We start from the raw sequence: 24,036 nt of genomic DNA, 5'->3' as shown, positions 1-24,036 counted from the left end.
TTCATATGTCATTCTGTCAAATGGTTAGCAGAAATAGAAATCTGAAACAGCTGGGTGTGTCTCTGGGCTTTAATGCTCAACATATTCATATATATTATACACAGGCATATGGAAAAGTTTGGGAACCCCACTTAATTCTTTGGATTTTTGTTTCATTGGCTGAGCTTTCAAAGTAGCAACTTCCTTTTACTGTATAACATGCCTTATGGAAACAGTAGTATTTCAGCAGTGACATGAAGTTTATTGGATTAACAAAATATGCAATATAAATCATAACAAAATTAGACAGGTGCATAAATTTGGGTACCTCAACAGAGATATTACATCAATACTTAGTTGAGCCTCATTTTGCAAATATAACGGCCTCTAGACACCTCCTATAGATGAGTGTTTGGATTCTGGATGGAGGTATTTTTGACCATTCTTACCTCCATACAAAATCTCTTCAGTTAAATTTGATGGCTGCCGAGCATTTACAGGCTGCTTCAAATCAACCCATAGGTTTTCGATGATACTCACCGTGACGACCATTCCAGAACATTGTACTTCTCCCTCTGCATGAATGCCTTCGCAGATTTCAAACTGTGTTTTGGGCCATTGTCTTGTTGGAATATTCAACCCCTGCGTAACTTCAACTTTGTGACTGATGCTTGAACATCATCCTGAAGATATTGGGTTGAATTCATCTGACCCTCAACTTTAACAAGGGTCCCAGTCCCTGAATTAGCCACACAGCCCCACCACATGAGGGAACCTCCACCAAATTTGACAGTAGGTAGCAGGTGTTTTTCTTGGAATGTGGTTTTCTTCTGCCTTGCAAAGCGCTTTTTGTTATGACCATATAACTCAATTTTTGTCTCATTAGTCCAAAGCACTCTGTTCCAAAATGAATCTGGACATTTTGAAAATGAACATTTTCTTACAACAAGCGACTATGTTTGTGGCATGAGTGCAGAAAGGGATTCTTTCTCATCAGCCTGCCATACAGATGTTCTTTGTGCAAATTGCACTGAATTGTAGAACAGTGTACAGATACACCATCTTCAGCAAGATGTTCTTGCAGGTCTTTGGAGGTGATCTGTGAGTTGTCTGTAACCATTCTCACAATCCTGCGCATATTGCGCTCCTGTATTTTTCTTGGCCTGCCAGACCTGGGTTTAACAGCAACTGTGCCTGTGGCCTTCCATTTCCTGATTACAATCCTTACAGTTTTATCCTCTGAGATAGCTTTTTGTAGCCTTCCCTTAAATCACGATACTGAACAATCTTTGTTTTCAGATCTTTTGAGAGTTGCTTTGAGGATCCCATGCTGTCACTCTTCAGAGGAGAGTCAAAGGGAAGCACAACTTGCAATTGACCACCTTAAATTCCTTTTTTCATGACTGGACACACCTGTCTATGAAGTGCAAGGCTTAACGAGCTAATCCAACCAATTTGGTGTTGCAAGTAATCAGTATTGAGCAGTTACATGCATTCAAATCAGCAAAATTACAAGGGTACCCAAATTTTTGCACAGCCAGTTTTTCACATTTGATTTAATTTCATACAACTAAATACTGCTTCACTAAAAATCTTTATTTGGAAAACACCCCAGTACTCCGATGTTCCAAGGAAATGAAAGACATACCACTGTTATCTTTTTTGCTGAAAGTAAATTATTATGCAGGCTGAGAGGGGTTCCCAAACTTTTTCATATTACTGTATTACACAAGTAAAGGAATTGTCAATTTAATTTTTATTGGTTTTACAAATTGATTTGCACTAAATGAAGTCCATAGAATTCTGGCATTCAATGTAATATCTTCTTCAAATCAAACCCAACAGTTTGGTACATTTGTTATGGAATGCTTTCAACAATACTTCTTGTATTGCTATAATTTTTTTGTGTAAGGACAGAGGTGTGTAATAAACACAATCAATTGCTGGATGACATGAAGTAGGCTAATTTGTTGATACTTCTGTATTTTGTGAAAAGGCTCTGTTGACTTTATCAGTGTTGATTGTACAGATTAGTATGAGACTGAGAACTGTAAGGTATTCCACAAAGTGCACTTGGCGAAAAAGGCTCACTTAAATTGGGGAACTGGACTTATTTGCACCACTTTCATGTCCTGCTATAAGGATTAGGGTAAGTCGACCTTTAAACAGGCTGAAGGTGGGCCTAGAGGAGTACTGTGAATTGAGAGTTTATGAAACTCCAGTTCTATGAGAAACACAATCCTCAGAATGTTTTCCCTTGAGGTTTTATTTGTAATGTTTCTAAATTCTCATTACAATCTGATTATATTTTACCATCTTGTAACGAACATAACTATCAATAACATAACTAACTGAAATTGGCAAAAATTAATGTACAGCATTTAAATTGTTTTTTGTCACCCACTTTTCTGTAGCAGTGACATGATTGTTTTTTAGTATATCTAATGTTAATGCAATCTGGTTTCTGTTCCATAATGGTAAAACATTAAAAGCTGTACTATTTATTGAAAATGACAAGAAGTAATAATTTAAATGTAATACACTATTAATTCATTTGTCCCTTTATTTTTTGCAATAAGCAAAAGGAAAAGATATGATAAAGGGTGCGTTTCTTAATGTTAAAAATTTGAAAAGTACCAGTTCTAAATTAGTAGACCTCTAACACTAAAGTACTGAAGAGATGTTGAAAATAATGTAATGTACAAGAATAATGCCACACTTCAAGTCATTTTAGGATCTGTAATATGCTCTTTTCTTTAAAATGTAATTCCGGTAGGAGCCTATGTATTGCATAATGCTTTCAAGCCACCAACACAAGCAAAGACTAGAAAGAAAGTCCATTTTCATCTTTGACGTGTCATAATAATATTTTTATGTATTATATAATAATATTAATACTAAAGAGTGACATGTTAAATAGATTTAGATTAGATAAACGTTATTAATCCCATGGGGAAATCTAGAATCCTATGGGGAAATTCAGATTTAATTGCACACCTCTATGATTAATTACATTCATCCTCATTATTTTTATATTTGTCTGTATTGTTTTTCCCCTAAACTAAAGTATAGAAAATACTAAATATTCTATAATTGAGGATCTGCCAGTAAAATAAAATCACTCATTATAAAAACTGGCAAGTTGTGTCTGGTACTTGTAAAGATGATATTTGTGCAGATGTTTGTGGTTAAATTCAACACATAAAAATTTAGGTTAACTTTAAACTACCCTGCAGAATCATCTGCTTCATACCCATACCTTGAAAATGTAATGAATGGGTGAAAACTCTGGTTGTTTATAACAAGTATTGTTTAAGTACAGCACAAACACTTTGGCATTTCCATTTCCATTCAATTAGGCCTACATTGTGATGTCAAGTAAATCTCCTGGTGTCTCATAAAGTAAAATGTCAAAAGTAGACAATAATGACAGTAATAACAGTAAATAAATACCTGCCTTCCCTATTCCACCTCAACCACGCAATTTTCCCTTTTTAAAAGGGTCATAAAAGCTGCCTTAGCAAATTTAGGATGGAAATACAGCCTAGAAGTCAGACCCTCTTTAGATAAAACCTAAGTAGAAAGAAGAACAATGCAATGGCCAGCACAGGCCATCTGGCTCCACAGAATTTGCACAATAGCACACCATTCTGTAATATATGAGACAGATCACTCATTGATCAACACTGCTGAGAGTTCCAGAAGAATAAGATTAAAAATGAAGCTTGCCAAAGTAGATAGAAACATCAAATTGTCAGGTGAGTGTAAAAGATATCTTTCCAGATGTTGTGCCTAGATAAAATAGCCACTACAGAATAGAAGAGAGGGGAGAGATGAGAGGTCCTGTAAAAGAAAAATGTAAGGAAAGAAAGGTGTAATAATGTTAAGGATAGTCAAGAGAACTTGGGGTACTCAACTGTTAGAAGGGACAGCAAAGAGCAGTGGACAAACCCATGGCAAAAAACACTTTTGGGGAGTAAAAGATGGTGCTGAACCATCTTAAATCGAATGTGTTGAAGATTGGACTTCTTAGACAAATATAAAATAGTAATAAAAATGTTTCCAAAAAAAGTGGGGGTGTTTAGAGAACAGCTGCCAAACAGAGAGAATTGGTAAAGGTTGATATAAAACTATGCATAGACAAGCATATAGAGATGCCACTGGTCTAAAGGTAGAGTAGTAGTGAGTTACAGACGTTGTAAAGTGGATGAAAGGGAAGAGTTGAAGATGGGAAACCATTGTAAGTTTTGAGAAAATATCATAGACTAGCAAAATACCCGTGCTTCGCAGCGGAGAAGTAGTGTGTTAAAGAATTAATGAAAAAGAAAAGGAAACATTTTGAAAATAACGTAACATGATTGTCAATGTAATTGTTGTCATATATACACACACACACACATATATAAACATTACATATATATACACACATATACATACTGTACATATGCAATACTGTACATACTCTACATATACTGCGCTTCACAGCGGAGAAGTAGTGTTAAAGAAGTTATGAAAAAGAAAAGGGAACATTTTAAAAATAACGTAACATGATTGTCAATATACAGTAATTGTTTTGTGAGTGTTATTGAGTGTTGCTGTCATCAAGGATTTGATTATCATTATTTCTTTCAATCAGGTTCGTATTTGTACAATGTGTTTTTCAAGTTACATTCCGTGTTTGTCAATCGTTGTAAAGATGACAGGTTTCATTCATCGATTCGTTTCTTACTGCATCAATAAACAGCTCATCTTCCTCTTTATCTGAGATGTGACAAACTGCATGCACGGGTTTTATTTTACACTGTCTTTCTTTAGCGGGACATTTACTTTTTCTACCGTGTGCTTTGTTTCCACAGTAGCTGCACTTATGAATATGCTTGCATGTATCAGACGCTTCATATTTTTTTGCTGCCTTCTCAATTGTGTAATTCGATTTTTGTTCAGCACTCTTTGGAACTGTTGCTTTTTGTCTGTGCACTGCATTAGTTCACGTGAGCCGCTTGGTGTTCATGCATCGAAGGTTCCCAGCTGTGCTGGTGCCATCTCTTGTGATGTCCACGGCTGTATGTAATGTTAGCTAAGACCCGGCACTTAAAAGTTTCTCTCGCAGTTTCGCTGAGTTTGTGCCAAACACCACCCTGACCATCTCATCTTCCTCTGCATAAGCACAGTCCTTCACCCGTGAATATTTAGCGGCAGTGTTTCTATTGGATTGCCGCTGACGGACGGCCTTATATGGGCAGGCACTAAATTACAAACGCCAGCAGCAGCCTGTCTATGAACTTAATTTAAACTTTAGGTTTACACCATGCTTTGTTTCTGAAGTAGCAGAACTCATCAATATGGTTGTATATGTCAGTCGCTCGCTTCTTATTGTTTCGCTGCCTTCTCAAATATATAATGCATGTTTTCCACAGCGCTTTTTGGAGCTCTTCCTGGTTTTCTACGTACTGCGTTTATAGTCAGTTTACGTGATTACGTGGGAGGCGTGATGATGTCACACGAAACTCCGCCAAACCACGGCCATCCAGCTCAACTCCATTACAGTATATGGAGAAAAATAGCTTCCAGTTATGACCATTACGCGTAGAATTTAAAAATGAAACCTGCCCAACTTTTGTAAGTAAGCTGTAAGGAATGAGCCTGCCAAATTTCAGCCTTCTTCCTACACGGGAAGTTGGAGAATTAGTGATGAGTCAGTCAGTCCAGTCAGTCAGTCCTTTCTTTGCCTTTTATTAGTATAGATTAAGAAAAAAGAGGATGCAGCATCTTGAAAAATGTTTCGAAGAGTTGAAATGCTTAGGGATGCCCAAGACAGCAATAAAGTGGGATGAGCATCTATACACAAACTAGGGTTGATGAAAGTGGGAATGAGGAAAGTGCAATTTTCAACAGACGTTTTTCATCCCTGCACCCTATAAAATCAATACATCTCTCTCTCTCTCTCTCTCTCTCTCTCTCTCTCTCTCATTCATAATAGCAGACACATTCCCTTTTCTGATATTATTGATTACATTCTATTTCTTGATCAAGAACTGAAAAGAGCATTATTTCCTCCATTATATGTTCTTTATTTTCATGACAATTAAATAGTACTCTAAATTTTTCTAAACTGCCCCATAATACACCTTGCTATCCCATCAACATCACACTTAAAGTCACAGGTGTTCAATTTATAATTGTTAAACTCTCCTTTGTGCTTTTTGAACTATGATAGATGTTGTCAATGATCAGTTCTCAGGGCTGCCTACATATCATGAGTATGTGCAATCATGGATTGCCTAAACCAGTCTTGAGTTAATGAGAAACACTTCTTGTTTGCAGAAGAGATTGAATCTCAATTGAAATATGAGGTTTATTCAAGTGAGACTTATTTAGCTAAATCTTGATTTTATATGCTTGCGTTTTGGAATGCACCCCTGTTCATCTGATAAATATTTGTTAAACACTTTCTTCAAAAGGTGCTGAAGTTAAATTGGAACTGGTGCTTAAGTTGTGTTTAATTGTAATTTCTATGTATGAACTGTTTGAGATAGTTAGAGAATTGACATTTTTTAATTTCACCTTGGGGCAAATGAGTATAATCCTTCCTTTCTTTGTGTGTGTTTTTGTGTGTATATATGTATGTGGACATGCAAGGCAGGAAATAATATTCTCTTAATCAAGTTTATCATGAATCCTGAAACTTTTATGGAGTCACTTTAATGCAGTTAATGAATATGTACATGGCAACTATGGATAAGTAATGTGAAGTACCATATCATCTTCACAAAGAAGGAATATTTTTATTCAAGCCCTTATCTTAAAATTAAATAACTTGATTGTTTAGATAAAATGAATGTGAAGGTGTTGGTTGCAAAGGACAGCCACGTCCTTTTTCAAATTCTTTAGGAAAATAACCAGATTTATTGTGTTTATATTAATAGTAGTTTCTAGACTTGAATCTCACAGTTTGAACTACAGTAATCCCTCGCTATATCGCGCTTTGACTTTCGCGGTTTCGCTCTATCGCGGATTTTATATGAAAGCATAACTAAATATATAACGCGGATTTTTCGCTGCTTCGCAGGTTCTGCGGACAATGTGTCTTTTTACTTCCTGTACACACTTCCTCAGTTGGTTTGCCCAGTTGATTTCATACAATGGACGCTATTGGCGGATGACTGAGAAGCTAACCAATCAGAGCACGCAGTTAAGTTCCTGCCTGCTGAATGCAGTGTTAACCAGGAAGTCTCGTCTCGCTCATTCAGCATCAACGTGTTTCGCTGTGTAAAGAGTTGTGCTCTTTTGTGTTTATCTTTGTGCATAGTCAAGCCCTTCATTATGGCTCCAAAACGATCTGCTACTGCTTCAGGGGCCGTGCCCAAGCAAAGCGGAAGATGTTAATGATTGCGAAAAGGTAAACGTTTTGGATTTGTTGAAGGCTACGATTCTTTTTATTTAAAAGTAGGAAAGGAATATAAGATCTACGGCCGCAGTGTCCTTTTAACCAGGGTGCAAAACAAGTTGTAAGTGGATGTAATAAGGCAGTAGTCCGGATGGAATCTGCTTTAGGGATTTGCATTGAAGACTGCCAGAAGAAGAACAACGGCAGTGCTACACAATCGCCTGAAGTGGCTCCTTTAAGGGCTGTAACGCTCTCCTTTGTTGTGCAGTAAAATAAAACTCAGTTATCGGACAAGTCATCGTGTCATTGTTGGTGAGTAACCATAATTAATTTTCTACTTACAGTACTTAGTACATGTACGTGCGTTTAGTGTCACTGTACACACATTTACTGTATACTATTTTTCTTGCATTGTACGTATTTATTGCTGGCGGCCTGTCTATCGTAATGGCTGTAACATGTGATATCGGAGACACTCAATATCTTTAAAATAATATTTAGGTTTTACTGTATATAAACAGTGTATACATAATTTCAATGAATCTTACCTAATATCTAAGAGAATACAAAGGGATTATGCTGTATAACTCTGCGGGGAATATTTATAAACAGTGTGGGCAAGTTCATAAGGGCTTAAAATATATAAAAATAACCATACAAACATATGGTTTCTACTTCGCGGATTTTCACCTATTGCGGGGGGGTCTGGAACGCAACCCCCGCGATCGAGGAGGGATTACTGTATATATATATCCAAATTCAAATATACATATAATACTGTGACTAAACGACCTGACTTATTTCTCTCAATGGCTTTTTCTGAATTGAGACATAATGAGAACTATTATTGTTGAGTTATAAATTACATTGACAATGCTATAAATTAAAAAAAATGTTAGAATTTGCCTTTAACAAAATTTGATCTTGCAAGATTATAAAATAAAGAACTTGATTCTGTTTGGTAAAGCTTTGTCCAAAATCTTAACATTATTGATCAGCAAGAAATTACATTCTAAGTGGGTTTTATATTTAATGGCAGGAAACATTAATTTGACGTCTGGCATAGTTTCTTAGTAGGAGGTTATCTTCCATGAGTTTAACTAACATACTTGGACCGAATTTAACAAAGAGATTTTTATAAAATTCAGCTGGATTACCATCTGGGCCAGCAGTTTGTACTTTGTGTGGATTTGTCATTGTTCTGAATCGCAGAGAGTTGTCTATCCAGTTGTCTATCCTGTTTATCTGTGCATGTCTTTTGAAGCTGTGGTACTTCTATTTTATCACAAATTCTATAGTTGGTGCTTCATTACATTCTGAGGTATACAGCATCTTATAATATTCCTTAAATATGTGTTATTTCTTTATCATTAGTGACTTTTGTTCTAGATATATTACTGATTCTTAAGTTGCATTTGAAGCTTCTCTTTTATGTATCGGCAGGACTAGCATCTTAATAACATTTTTACCATGTTCATAATAAGAATTACTTTACTTAAGCAATAGGTGCTCTGTTTCTTCTGTGATGTGGAAGCTTATGTCTGGAGTTCCAATTTATAATTTTTTTTATTTAGTTTTGCAGAGATCAGCACTGTCTGCAATGTAACTTATAATTTTCACATTCACTGTTTGCCAGTTTGGGGTGGGGGGTAAAAAGCATAATGAAAAATGCTTTTATAATTTTATTTTAAATGTATGTAAGCACTGCTCACCCATTATAGGATTCTTGCTTTAATAGGAAAGGGTGCTTGACTTAATTGGTTAGTGCTATCAGTGTTATCTTCTGTAAACTTTTTATTGGAAGAAAACTGGAATAACAACATTTGTTGTTTATCATGTGCACTTCTAGCCAAGTCAGTGTCATCACGTGAAGCATCTACTATCATTGCCACATGTTTTGTTACTCTTCAGTTATGGTAGGGAGACTTTTTTGTAGTATACTAATGCAGTAAATTAGGTTTTGTGCAGTTTTGAAAGTCAAACCTAAACTTACACATACCCGCAGCAATTTGTATCCAAATCCACTCCTATGCTTGGCAGTTTGTACTCTTACATTAGTTCACTCTACATTGAATTTTCATTTTATGACACTGTGCAGCTGTTAATTATTACTTTGTAGTCAACAAAGTACTTATCCTTAAAATGTAGATGGTTGTGTTTAAATTGATTTTCTTTGCAGCAGCTTGGGGTTATGTTTTGAGATCCTATCCAGGCCACTGAATGTATGGATTTAGCAAAAGAAGTTCTCAAGGGTTCACATGGGGTTCTTCCTCCATCCTGGACGCATACACATTTGGGTTGAGTGTTATTGCCATATTGGACTTTGGGAAGAAATAAAAAAAAACAGATGGACTCTCACACTGTAAGAAATTTTCTGGTCTAATGCAAACTAAGGTTGAACTGTTCAGCTTTAATCACGTCTGGAGTACTAGGGTTTTGTACCATGTTAGCCATTATGAATGTAGAGAAAAGCCAAGCAAAATGACACCTTTTATTGGATAACTAAAAAGATTACAATATGCAAGCTTTCGAGGCAACTCGGGCCCCTTCTTCAGGCAACGTCTGGAGAAAACTAGGCACCACTCATCACCTGTTCAATACAATTCCAATGGTGAATCAAGGTGGTGGCAGTAACTGGGAAACTAGTCAACATTGAGGAAAAGCTGAACAGCACAAAATACAGATATAGCCTTCATGAAAACCTGCTCCTGTGCGCTCTAGGCTGAAGGTTCACCTTCCAACAGGGCATTGGACTTAAGCACAAAGTGCAGACAGCACAGAATGAGCTGGCTTAGGGTCAATTCTGTAAATTTTCTTGAAGGGTCCAGCCATAGCTCAGACTTGAAACCATTTGAACATCTATGTGGAAACTTTAAAACAGATGTCTACAGATGGTCTCTATCCAACCAGACAGAGCTTGAGAGGACCTGCATAGAAGAATAGCAGAAAGTCCCCAAATCCAGGTGTGCTAAGCTTATTGCATCATAGCTAAGAAGACTCTAGGCTGCAACCCTTGCCAAAGGTGCTTCAGCGAAGTACTGATTGAAGGGCCTGAATACTTTGTATACTTTGCTAAAAAAAATGTTTTTCTCTCTGTCAATCCTGGGGTATTGAGTGTTGCTAGATGGGGAGGGGAATTATTTAAAATGATTTTAGCATGAGTTTGCTGCTTAAAATGTGTAGAAGGTAACTGGGTTTAAATAATTTCTTAATGCAATCCATTTTCATATTCTGTTTTTCCAGGGCAATGTTGTGGGGTAGTTGGAGATTATGGAAAAGCTGCAGAAACTCTTACAGTATAGTTCAGGTTTACAATCACACTCACAGTGCAATGACATATTCATTCTTATATATCACCTATGTACGTGGTACCTATGACGAGATAATAGCACATGTTGAAAACATCATGAAACTGTAAATACAACATCTGACCATAGTAAAATTAAAAATAAAAAGAGGTGAGGGGCAAAGTCATTTAAGAGCAGCTAATGACCTCAGGTTAAAAACTATCCTTGACTCTAGTGATATAAATGCTCCTGTACCTTTTGTCAGACTAGAGCAGTCAGAAAAATGTTGGTACAGGACAGCTGAGGTCTTTAATAACACCTTTGACTTTTTCAAGGCAACATGTGATAAAGAAGCCTATAATATGAGGGAACTGTGTCCTAGTAATATTCCAAGCTGACTTTGCCACCCTCTGTGATGCTTAATGGTCCTGAACTAAAGTGTGTATTGGTGAGGATATGACTCCATCGTTCAGGAATACAAGGTTTTGCACAATAATGTAGATGACCACACTTTCCTGCAGCTTGTGGCACATCACATGACTTCTAGATAGGAGACATATTGGGATGTCCAACTTAATGACAAAAGTTCCTGATACCATTTTCTGAGAATTTCAGAGTACATGGCTAGAAAATGCAAGGAATGGCAAAGTAGATGAAATTATTAAAGCTTTTCAGCACAGTTTTAGATTTTCCAAAATACTGTGAGCTCAATCTTTTTGCTTCTGACGGCCAATGACGTACTATTTAGCAAAGCCTGTGCTGCTGTTCATGTACAAATGCTTTCCTAGCATGGAAAGTTAAGCCACAATCTTGTGTAACCCCCCCAAACTACACACACATTCTGTCATGGTATATAACACATAAGACACACAAGCTTCTTGGCAGAGTACTCATTGGCTCTTAACTTTCACCTGCCTAAGCACATAAACCAATATATTAAAAAATTGCAAACCTTTCAGGGAACTGTTTTCTTTGGAAAAATGGCTTAGCTAACCTACATCTTAACAATAAGAATGAACAAAATGTCTCCACCAGTGGTCTAAGTCATTCTTATTTTAAATTGAAATATAATACAAAGAAACCTGTGAAAATAGTTTATTTAAATAAGTGAAGGGTAAATTCAACATATTTGTGTCCAATTGAAGAAGACGTTTGAAACGCATTTGCAGGGCTAATCATAAATGTGCAGATATTTTTTCTTTTCCTTGTAGATGGTTTCTATAGTAACTGAGCAGTTGGTGGTGTAATAACTATTTCAGTTCATCAGGGACAATTTGAATCTGCAGTTGTTTGACCTAAAGGAAGCATTTTTTCAACCATTCAGTGTTCTACTAGTGAACACTGTCTGTGTGGGAAATTAAATTTTAATTTACGTCTCCTCTCCTCAGTTTTTTTTCTTTCTTTGCTTCTTATTTTTTCACTAACTGTGATGAATGAGTTTATATTTTGCTGATAACAGTTAAATCAACTGAATTTAAGTTGCTTCTCAGATTTGACTGAATTGATCTATTTATTTTTACCATTACAGCATAGATGTAGATTTTAATGAGTTGGATACTGTAAATGTTTTATTTATTTTCCTTTCCATTTTATTTTTCTTGCAGCCTTTCCTTGGTTTGGGATGGACATTGGCGGGACCCTTGTGAAGCTAGTTTATTTTGAACCAAAAGATATCACTGCTGAAGAAGAGCAGGAAGAGGTGGAAAATCTCAAGAGTATTAGGAAGTATCTGACATCTAACACAGCCTATGGAAAGACTGGCATTCGAGATGTTCATCTAGAATTGAAGAATCTAACCATGTGTGGCCGAAAGGGCAACTTGCACTTTATTCGCTTTCCTACCCAAGCAATGCACAGATTCATCCAAATGGGCAGAGACAAGAACTTCTCCAGCCTTCACACAACACTCTGTGCCACAGGTGGAGGGGCTTACAAGTTTGAGGAGGACTTTCGTACTGTAAGTGCACCATGGTGTACACAAGTAGCATTTTGCAGTCTTTTTTTTTTTTATGTTAAACATAACCTCGGCACATCAGAGACAACACCTCATGTAGTTTTGTTTCTTTTGTTGATAATTCCTTGTGCTCTTTAAAGTGTGCCCAGAATGTTTACTTTATTGGTTTGTTAGCTGACACTCCTGATCTCAAGTCTCTATGGAAATTTTATTATATACTAAACTGTGGTCATGTAATGCATTGTGATATGAATAGCAATTGACCTGAATTGCCAATAATTATGGTTGATGTTAATATACTATGGTTGCATCTAGGTCATTAAAATACAGAGGACATCGGCACTTTCTCAGTAGGCTTGTTAGTGTTCAGTCAAGCGGTGTTAATTGACCTGTATATTCTGTAATTTATTTGATCACAGTAGTTACTAATGGTTATGATTCCTTTGTTTTTTCAGTTGGAAGTCCTACTGTTTAATTTTTATTTTGCTTACATAGCAAATGTTGAATTTAGGTATATTGGCTTTTTTAATATATTATAGATACATAACTGTACTGTACTGTAGTGTAGTGTAGAATATGGTGTAGACATAAGTCTGATCCTGTGGTTTTGCTAATCACAGCAAATAACCCTTTTTATTTTTTTCCTAGATGGCTGACTTGCAATTGCAAAAACTTGATGAACTAGACTGTTTGATACAAGGCCTACTGTACGTGGATTCTGTTCATTTTAATGGACAACCAGAATGTTACTTTTTCGAAAACCCCTCTGACCCTCAGAATTGTTTGAAGAGGCCATGCTGTCTTGACAACCCATTCCCAATGCTCCTTGTGAACATAGGATCAGGGGTCAGCATCTTGGCAGTTCATTCCAAGGACAATTATAAGCGAGTGACAGGGACCAGGTAAATTAGCTTTTCCTTTTTACCCAGTCAGATGACTTAGGCCACAGGCAGTGATTGGGTACAAGATTTTTAAAAATCTAGAAAACTGAATCCACAGAGCAGCTGCAGAAATGTCTATGCCTCTCTGCTAACTTCTTACATTTATTGTGTAATGAAAATGTCTGCTTTGTTCATATGTGAATTTCCCCTTGGGATTAATAAAGTATCTATCTATCTATCTATCTATCTATCTATCTAGAGCTGTGGCAGTTTTAGGTTTTCTGATGTACGTTTTTGTCATATATGGATGTTGTTAAAGTAAACAGTAACATGTTGTTTTGTTTAGTGAAAAAACTCTCATAATGAACATAATTATAGATACATTTGTAACTTAATATGTTTCTGTTTATTAAATAGTCCTAGTCATTCTTTCATTAATTAAGTAAATTAAATTAAAGCATTTTATATCTAATCTGCATAATTTTGAATAAAATAGCACTTGCAGCATGGTTCATGGTATTACTGCCTCATGGTAACCTGGGCAAGGGTTTGATTGACTAAGTAGACTTTGAAGATTCTAACCATGTCAGTGTTAGCTTTCTGCAGATGCTGTACTTTCCTACTATATGTCAAGGATGCACTGATTAAATTAAGTAATGACTTTAAATTGGCCAGTGTGAATAACTGTACACAAGGTTAGTTCCTGTGCCCAGTGCCATTAGGATAGGCTCCAAGTCTCTGAGATTCTGCATTAGATAAAGCTGGTTCAAAAATGGATGGATGAATAGATGGATATAATGGTGTGATTTATTATTTATTCCTCATTGTGCTTATTCACATTATATACTGCAAAGAAAAGATAACAAGCTTGACCAGAAACCTACTTTGTCCACATGAATTTCAGGAAATCATCCCTTCCTGCACCTATGTCCCATGCTTGAATCTGTACCCTTTAGCCTTACGTCAAGCTTACAAGTGTGCTTATTGTAACATTTGGTTCTTTTATTTTATTTACAAAACTATTCATTAACCTGTAGAGTAAGTTAAAAGCTTTTGGAGAATACAGATTTATTTATTTATTCTGTTTTGTGCTTCTCATGAAGTCTTGGAGGAGGAACATTCCTTGGATTGTGCTGTTTACTAACTGGCTGTGAGACATTTGAAGAAGCTTTGGAGATGGCAGCCAAGGGTGATAGTACTAATGTGGATAAACTTGTGAGGGACATCTATGGTGGAGATTATGAGCGTTTTGGACTTCAGGGTTCTGCTGTTGCATCCAGGTAAAATGAAAATGTTCTTTTGTTTTCTACCAATGTTAAACCCTATGCAGCTGCAAATACTTTTAAGGAGAATACTTTAACTAAGGAAGTCTTTCCATCTTTTACCTTATTTATGCAGTTGTCCTATATACACTATTTGTTATTCTGTTCAGAGATGTGAGTTTGAGGGGGGATGAAGCTAAAGAACCTAAACCTAAATATCTGAGAGACCTTTCAGGAGGTACATATACATTAGGATTGAAACATTGTGAGGTTCCCAAGTTCATAACCCAGTAGCCAATGTGTTAAAAACTGTTGGTGGTGCAGCAGCAGTGTTTAATGATTATACATGTTGCATATGTGTGTGTTTCAGAGATTGCCAAATGCTGCAGTTTCATTTTTAAAATAAATTGTATTATCACTTTTCATCTTTGTTAAACATTTCTTTTCCTTGCTTCATACTGAGTGTTCAGAATTTAATGCTAGCGTCTAAAATCTTAAGTCTGTAATAATAAAGGTTTGCATTTAATTCCTCAGAATAGCAAAATTTATAATTAACTTTTCTCTGGGAAGTGGAAGTATGTAAAGAAGCAATCTAATTAAAGCCATATGATATACAGTACATAGATAAATAGGCTGTTGACACTAAACCACAGTCGCTGCAGCATATAAAAGGCCACACATTTCTCACCTCTAGTTTATATAGTGTGTTTACTAAAAATACGGAATATGCTTTGTAGCCACTGAACTGTTAAATGATGCCTTCTTTGTCTGGTTTGATGTAATGCACCTAAATAGGAATTGTATGTTCACTGAAGAATTGTTTACTCTTAGAAGGGACTTTGAAATGCAGAAAATAACATTATGTATTCAATGAATACTGTTGTTATCTTCAAAATACCTGTATGACTTGGAAAGATGACCAAATAAATAAATAATTCAAATTGCATGTGTGCATGTTTTCTTAAGGATTTGGAAGGCTTTTCACGAGAAATCAAAGGCTGGTGTTTTCTGTAATTTTCCTTTTTCAAAATCCAACTTAAACAGATGTTAAGAATTTGATGTCCCTGCTGTTTGCATTCTTGATTGGAAGTGATCTATGTAAATGCTATCCATATGGTTGGTAATAATTACATTTTTATATTTTATCACATAGTTTTGGTCACATGATGAGCAAGGAAAAACGTGATACAATCAGCAAGGAAGATCTTGCAAGAGCAACTCTTGTAACCATCACTAACAACATTGGCTCCATTGCTCGGATGTGTGCTGTAAATGAGGTATGATGCTGCAGTGACAATTGTTCTTGTTCTGATTTTAAGTAGATGGTTAAAAATACTCCAAGATTAGGTTTTTTAATACATGTGTCCTATTTCTATTTAGCTTTATTTTATCTGTGGAGAAAAAAAAAATTTTAAATGAGTTTTGCTTGATATCAGAGTTTCACCACATGCTAATACAGTGCTCATATAATGTAAATAATGGAATCTGACATCTGTGTCTGAAAATAGTAGTATAGTTAAGTGCAACATCTGCAACGAATCCTGTCTGGATCTGAAGAGGCAGCCATTTGTTAATTTCATTGATTCACGAAGATAGCCTTTGATGTCTTGTTTCTATGTGCTTTCAGCTTCTTTACAGTGTTGCCTTGTGGCTTGGAGATCAAGCAGCATTGTACAGGGCTATCAAAGCACAGAGAGTTGCTGCAGTTTGGGAATGAGAGTATCAATGTTTAACCCTATATTGAATATACTTAGCAAAAAATGACCCAAAATTAAATTATGTACTTTTTGAAAGACATAATCTCTACATGCTACTCCCATGCTTGCCCTCTGTTTTAAACTTAGTGTGTAGTATTTTTGAGTTTGCTAGGTATGCCAACTGTTGTATATAGTTTCTGTAATTCAACTCTATTTCTGAGTGATTCCTTTTAAATTCTTACCCAAGTGAGATTATCACAATTGTGAAAGAATGCTTTTCAGTGCATCAATCTGTTTAAGTTCATCATCAAAGTTGTCCATTTTAGCTTATTTCCTTTCATTTCATGGGATTTGTTCTGTTTTGCTGAAATTAATTCTGTTGGAATACTGCCTGTAAAATAAGGTATTTATTTGCTTCAAAAGATTAAAGATCTAGTCTAGTTATGACAACTGAGTATCATGATCTGTATTTTAAGCTTTCTGGAGTTTTTTTAGTTACAACTAAGAAGACCTGTTGAAGGGCCATCTGAACTCATGAACCAAAAGTTGTAAGTGAATCAGACATTGAGAGAAGAGCATCTGGCTACATTATGTTAATCTGTATTCCTCTCAGTACAAGAGAGGATTCATAATAGGCATTGTTATAGCAATTTTTTTTAAGTTTAACAGCTAAGGGTTGCATACAGTAAGAATGAGAATTCCCTGATATATTCTATACATATTACATTCAAATATATATTTTTCCTATCCCAGGATTATTCATCTTAGTATGACTTTATATTAACACAAGAATTTTAAGCTATTATCTTCAGGTACCCTTTAAGGCTACTGGTTTTATTTTCAACCAGTTTATTAATCAGAGGCAAAATACAACCTTTAATCAAAGTCCTTGTTTAATAAAATGGCCTTTTCATTTCAGACTGTAGAGTCTGGGGTGCATTATAAAATTTGAAGGTCAGTCTGAAGAAACTCACCCATTATCTGTTTGTTGAGTGTACAATATAGAATTATAGTGTATATAGTACATACATACATACATACATACATACATGCTGTGGCAGATGGCTGGGACCCATGCCTGGTCAGGACACCCCTTTGACACTGGATCTGGGGGAGCAGTCATGGGATGCACATTAAGTCCCCTGGAACACTTGTTGGCAGCTCCCTTGGGTTGCATCGGGGCCTTTTATAGCCCAGATGGGCTATAAAAGGAGCTGAAAGTCGCCACTCCAGGCGCCAGAGTCGGGAGGAGAAGGAGGACAAAACTGCCTGGGAGGAATGAAGGAAGAGGAGTGATTTTTTTGGGTGCTTTTGGTGTTCTGTTTGGTGGTGTTTTTGGGACTATGTTGGGCCTGTGGGACACGGAAAGATAATACATACATACATATGAAAGTATGTACAGTGGAACCTCGGTTCACGAACGTCTTTGAACACGTACAAATTGGGTAACGACCAAAAAGTTAGCCAAACTTTTGCATCTGTTCACGACAAAACACACACATCGGTATATGAAAAAGCCAGTTTCCCTTTCTGTGTGCGTGTGTGTGTGCGTGCGTGTGAGCGAGCAAGACATATATATATATAATATAGAGTTGAATAGTTATACTGTCAAATAATGCAGAGTACGCAACAAATGTTTCGTCTTATTTATGGGATCATCAAGCGTACACACACTGCACCCCATCTCGGGGATCGGATGTCAGAGGCAAAGTCTCTTTGCGTTGCGCCACGGCGTGTGGTTCATTTATTTGACAGCATGTAGATTAGGGTAATTACATTCATGGCATTCGTAGTCTGAATCACAGTCTGATTGTATGGGTGGTTACCTACCAGGTAACGCTTGTGGTTGGTCTGCAAGTCGGCAAACATCTGCCATGGTGCCCTCTTTCAGTTGCGAGAAGCAGATCATAGAATGGTTGAATGGTTTTACTGTCAAAGAGGGCACTGTATATATTGTGGAAAGCATCGACCCGGACACAGACAGACAACAGAATGTCCAAAACACACTTCTTTATTTCTCCTTAGCACCACAATGCCTTCCTCCAACAACTCTCTTTCTTTGTCTCTTTCTCTTTCTCCTTCTTCTTACTTCCACTCCCCTCCTCACAAGATCTGCCTCCTTCCTCCCATCTCCGATTCCTCTACTGGAGGGAGGCGGCCCCTTTTATAATGACCCAGATGAGCTCCAGGTGCTCCACCTGACGACACTTCATGGTGTGGCGGAAGTGTCAGGAGAAGCCCTCCTGAAAGCAGTCGTCTGGGACTATATCTAGTAATATATATATATATATATATATATATATATATATATATATATATATATATATATATATATATATATTTCTGTAGATATTAATAATAATTTAATTTTAATGGAGAGTTGTAGGATCATTATTCATTTTTTTTTTTTTTTAAGAATATGTGCTGTGTATTTTTAACCTGCCTTGTTTTGTAATTAGCAACTTGTTACTTTGGTATATTTATATTTTCACCACTAGATGGCAGCGCTGTAAGCACTATTGATATGAAAAGAAATACTGTATTTACTTAAGTTTCTATTTATTGCAATGTTGATTGTAGATCTGTTCATTACATTAGCAATATAAAATTTTATCAAGACTGCTTATGTTCAAAATATTTCTTGTGTTTTTGTCTTATCATTTGTACAGAAAATAGACCGGATTGTCTTTGTTGGGAATTTCCTTCGAATCAATATGGTGTCCACCAAATTACTAGCATATGCAATGGATTTTTGGTCAAAGGGACAACTAAAAGCTCTGTTTCTGGAACATGAGGTACAGTTGTTGATTTCACTCCTACGTCACTGTGTGGCGATTGCCCATGTCTGTGGGTGTGTTTGATATTGTGCTTTCCTTTAACAATATGTTGCAGTAAGTTCACAAGTGTGCCTTACCAGGTGGTGGCATCCCAGACAAAGGTGTTTTTATCCTTTTTCTCAATGCAGAGGTCAAAGGCCATGTATCCTTGTGACCCCATATCAGAATAATTAAATTAAGGAAATGGACTAGGTATAAGGTCTTCTTTCTTTAAAATTTATTTAACTCAGTTTATCATTAATACTCCTGTGCACTTTTTTTTTTTTTGTCAGGTATGTCAGAAAGAAATTGAAGTTAATGCGATGTGCAGCAAGACAAAAGCTGTGGTAGTTCGAGTAGTCACAGGATATTGGTTGACATTCATCCCTTAGTTTTCTTAATTCAGATATTCCAAGAGAGTGTCAGAGTGAGATTATGTCTTCATTGCACCTGGTTAATTAGGAGTCTGTGGTCCAGCAAATGTGAAGTTTTTTTGGACAGGGAAGGGATTTATGATAACCAAGAAAACATATGCAGATGAAAACAAACATTAAAACTGAAGCAGCTTTAACCACTCCAAAACCATGCTATCCTTACACTAAACGCTATTTGTTAAATATTTATCAGGAATATGATGTACAGTATGAAATCAGAGTTAGTTTGGCTTATAGGATTACAAATATTATTCATTATGAGAACTTAAGAGTCCAAAGATGAATTTTAAAGCTCTTGTGCATAAATCACCCTTCATTGATTACTTGCAAAGCACATACATTTTCAGCACCTCCCTACTGTCCTAATATTGTCCTCACAGAATTTCACCTTCTCCTAAATTTTGAAAGCATTGTTTAAGTTGCACCTATTAGCCACAGTGAATGCACTTACTCTCCTGATATTGAACCACTTACATAGTAACAGTCCTGAAATCCATTTATATCTCTTAGAGTACAGGTATCTTACATGCACATTGTACAAATTATCAAGTCTATACATATCTACAAAATTTTCTTGAATGCTCACATTTACTCTGTGCAATACCTTTACTTTAAATTAAATGATGTGCTAGCAAGCAGTGTATATACAACTAAATTCAGTTTTCGTTTATAGTAATGAATTAGCAGACAACTAACACTCTCCCAACATTCTGGCTTCCTTGTTTTACAATTTTCCTTTTAATTTAAGCAAGATTATTTTAAATTTAAAGTAATTTTGCATTAGTGGAATTATGACACTTGATTTTTAATCCACAAATTATCCATTTAATTTTTGTTTTATAGCTTAAGTCAAAACTTTCACTAATTTTAATAATTTAATTTATTGATCCAGTTTTCTCCTTTTTTTCTGTCTGTACCCTTGTAATCTGTCTGTACCCTTGTAATCACACCAGTTTAGGATTAAGACAGGTTCCAGATCCTATTCTAACAGCACTGGGAACAGATCATAAAACAACCCTGGACAAGGTGCAGGGCCTTTATACAAGTGTTTATTATAACTGAGAATCCTTTTACTTTTTGAGTTCAATAAATCTGGGTGTGATTCTAGATCAGCTGTGTGGCGATTGCCCATGTCTGTGGGTGTGTTTCAGATATTCTGCTTTCCTTTAACAATATGTTGCAGTAAGTTCACAAGTGTGCCTTACCAGGTGGTGGCATCCCAGACAAAGGTGTTTTTATCCTTTTTCTCAATGCAGAGGTCAAAGGCCATGTATCCTTGTGACCCCATATCAGAATAATTAAATTAAGGAAATGGACTAGGTATAAGGTCTTCTTTCTTTAAAATTTATTTAACTCAGTTTATCATTAATACTCCTGTGCACTTTTTTTTTTTTTTTTTTAAGAAAGTTGGTTATAGTTATTTACAAAGGTCTAGAGAAAATATAATATGGACAAATAAGTAACAAATGAAGTTTATTACAAATACATGTGAAGTTGTACACATAGGGAAATCACTGAGTGGTCACTTTATCAGGTAAATCGTAACAGTCACCTTCCCCCAGTACAACCTTAATTCCCCAGGACATGGACTCCGCAAGGTGCTAAAAAAATGGCGTATGGGTGCTGGGGTGTGACAACTGCAGTTTTCCTCACATTTGTTATTCAGCTAGTAGTGAATCTTTTCAAATGAGCTGGTACAAGCAACTGGAAAAAGAAATGTGTATCCTGATTCTCCATTCTTGTATTTAGTTGAGTGACTGTACAGCTTGATATTTTTATGTATAATAATTCCCAAAATGTGACAGTCATAATGCAGTTGCTTTGATCTGTGTATTGCAACACCCAAAGCCATGTAAATTTTTACCTTTGTACATGCTTCCAGACAGCTGCTTTATATTAAGAGGGCAGCCTGCTCATTTGATAGTATTACTGATTGAGTAAAAAGTGACATTTCAGTGTATAAATATTAGGTATACTTGCACAGTGGGAAATAAGTAAGGAAGGAATATTGAATCTACAAAGTATACCCTCAGGAAAGCGTTTGGTGCCATAATAGAATAGTCGCTTTCCACAACCAGGCAGTGTAAAGTAAAATAAGATATAAAATTATACAGCACTTTGTGTGGAGCACACATCAAGAGTGGTTATGCTTAAGCGGTGTTAAGGATTTCCAAGGACACACAGAGAATATTACGTACAGTTTTAGTCAAACTAGTGAAAGTCAAGAGAGCAGCATTTCAGTTTAATTAAATTGGAGCATGTGGTAAAAAGTGTTAATAAGAAGTGTAGATGTCACCTGTTACTTTAAAACAAGTTCCTCAGTATGATTAAAGGGACATAGATGGAACCTAGATAACAGTAAGTGCTGCGTAATTATTAATTATTTAAAGAAGACTGCAGATACATAGAGCAAGTCATCTAGCAGAGCAGTTGTGAACACCTTCGGGGTCTTCAGTTATGTGAAAGGATGTCATTGGCTACCTTAATAGTCCCTTCTGACATAAAGTGTCTTATTTGACTACTTGCATTTCAAGTAGTTGATTTTTTTTCCCCGTAGGGTGTTTTTTGTGTACCTAAAGTGGAAAAAGGCTTTAAAATATATTTACATGTCCTCAGCAATATATTTTCATTTAGTGCCATTTGCAAAGCAAGATACCATACAAGTGGAAGATAAAAGGTGTACCATTAACAGTGATACAGAATGACTCGAGCAATTCATTTGGCATCTGATATATTTAAAGAAATCTTCATTGTCCTAACATACTTGAAAATGTATGATTTTTCTTTTTCTGTTTTTAGGGATATTTTGGAGCTGTTGGAGCCCTTTTAGAGCTCTTGAAGATGACTGATGACCTCTGAGCCAGAACCTGGAACAACATCCAACTAACCTGTACATGAATAAGCTGCTTATAGACTTAAGAAAGCCACATCCCCTGGCAGGAAAGGGCATTTTTGTACTTTCAATGTGTAAATATTGTTAATTATTTTAGATAGTTAATCTAAGTGTAAATCTTTTTATCATATGGTGCAAATAAGTTGAAATGAGATAACTTCAAGAATTTGAAGCTAGTTCTTTTAACTGTTATCTATATATACATATGTAAGTATATGTATATATTTGTAATTTGTTTCACACACGTAGCAGTGTGTGTGAGAATGTTGATTATGACAACTGTCTTTTACCTTTTGCTTTTTTAATTGTTAATTATGTCGGTGCACTAAAGCCAAAATCTACTGACTTTAAAGAGCCAAATGTTATTATATTGTGCTAGAAATAGAGTACTTGTCTTGTAAATAAGGAAAAATCCCAGGGGAATGGACCCGTTTTCTTCTTGAATCTTTTTTCTAATGTCTTGCGGTTTTGCACGTATGCACTTTCTGTTTGCCGACTCTCCCATAGCATGCATCGTGTATGTCAAGCAGAGCATTTGTAGAAGGGGGAAAACCAGCTCTAGATCTGTTGCTGGTATTCATCTACACTGTGAACTAATACTGCCTTGAGAATGCATAAAAGTCTAGGCTTTATTGTAGCGATTACAAAATCTTATACACCAACAATTTGAGTAGGAATCTTTCAGTAATGTGACCTTTCCTTTGCTGGTATTAAAATAATCACAGGTATTTATTTTCTGTGCCACATTTGCTTGAATATGTGATTTCATTCATTTTATCAAATTCGGTGGAAATCGAATGAGATGTGCATTGTGAAGCTTGTTCTATCAATAATGCATAATAATTTTAGGTAACTCCTTTAATATGCAGTAGTGGCTTCTTATGAGTAATGAAACATGCAGATGGCAAAATGTCCAGAAATAAGAGAGTAACATATTTTAGTAAAGGGGAGTGTTAGCTTTGGCTTCTGAATCAGGACATTGCTGGGCTGAAACTGAAAATTTACAAGGGTCATCCAGGAAAAATATAAGGCGTAATTGTAGCTTTGCTTTTATTATTATAAAGTATTTGTTGCTCTTCAGCTTATTAAAAGTTTGAATCCCCTCCCATTTATTTCATCCCGTCAATATTTGTAATACGCTAATCACACCTTTGATCAACTTTATTTTTATTTATTTATTTATTTTTATAAATAACCCTAACCTGAAGGTAGATGGAGAGTTGTCTCTAGTTTTTTAAAGATGTAGATATATGCGCACAAAGTCCTTTGCTGAGGGGGCTGTAGTTCTGCTTAAAATGTATTGACCTTTCCACTTTCTCATATGCTAAGATGACACATAGTCAGTTAACATTCCCTGCTTTAAAGTGTAATTTCAAAAGGGACGAATTCATGACGTACCTTTTGAGGAGTGAAGTGGTATACCTACTTTTGACCGAAAATGGTCTA

General features: G+C 35.9%; 1 protein-coding gene across 2 annotated transcripts in view; it reads left to right on the top strand.

Moving 5' to 3' along the window:
- Positions 1-23,773, top strand: part of LOC120540765 (pantothenate kinase 1) — a 51,629-nt gene extending 27,856 nt beyond the window's left edge. For both annotated transcript variants that reach the window (XM_039771820.1, XM_039771829.1), the window contains exons 2-7: positions 12,258-12,610; positions 13,256-13,509; positions 14,592-14,768; positions 15,904-16,027; positions 19,117-19,242; positions 22,497-23,773. In XM_039771820.1, coding sequence (XP_039627754.1) covers positions 12,258-12,610; positions 13,256-13,509; positions 14,592-14,768; positions 15,904-16,027; positions 19,117-19,242; positions 22,497-22,556 — 1,094 coding nt within the window. In that variant the 3' untranslated portion in view covers positions 22,557-23,773. The remainder of the gene's footprint in view (positions 1-12,257; positions 12,611-13,255; positions 13,510-14,591; positions 14,769-15,903; positions 16,028-19,116; positions 19,243-22,496) is intronic.
- Positions 23,774-24,036: the final 263 nt, after the last annotated feature.

Source organism: Polypterus senegalus, chromosome 1, assembly GCF_016835505.1.
Source record: "Polypterus senegalus isolate Bchr_013 chromosome 1, ASM1683550v1, whole genome shotgun sequence".
Classification (NCBI taxonomy): Eukaryota; Metazoa; Chordata; class Cladistia; order Polypteriformes; family Polypteridae; genus Polypterus; species Polypterus senegalus.
The sequence above is the reverse complement of the archived record's forward strand: the minus strand, read 5'-3'. Positions and strand labels throughout refer to the sequence as shown.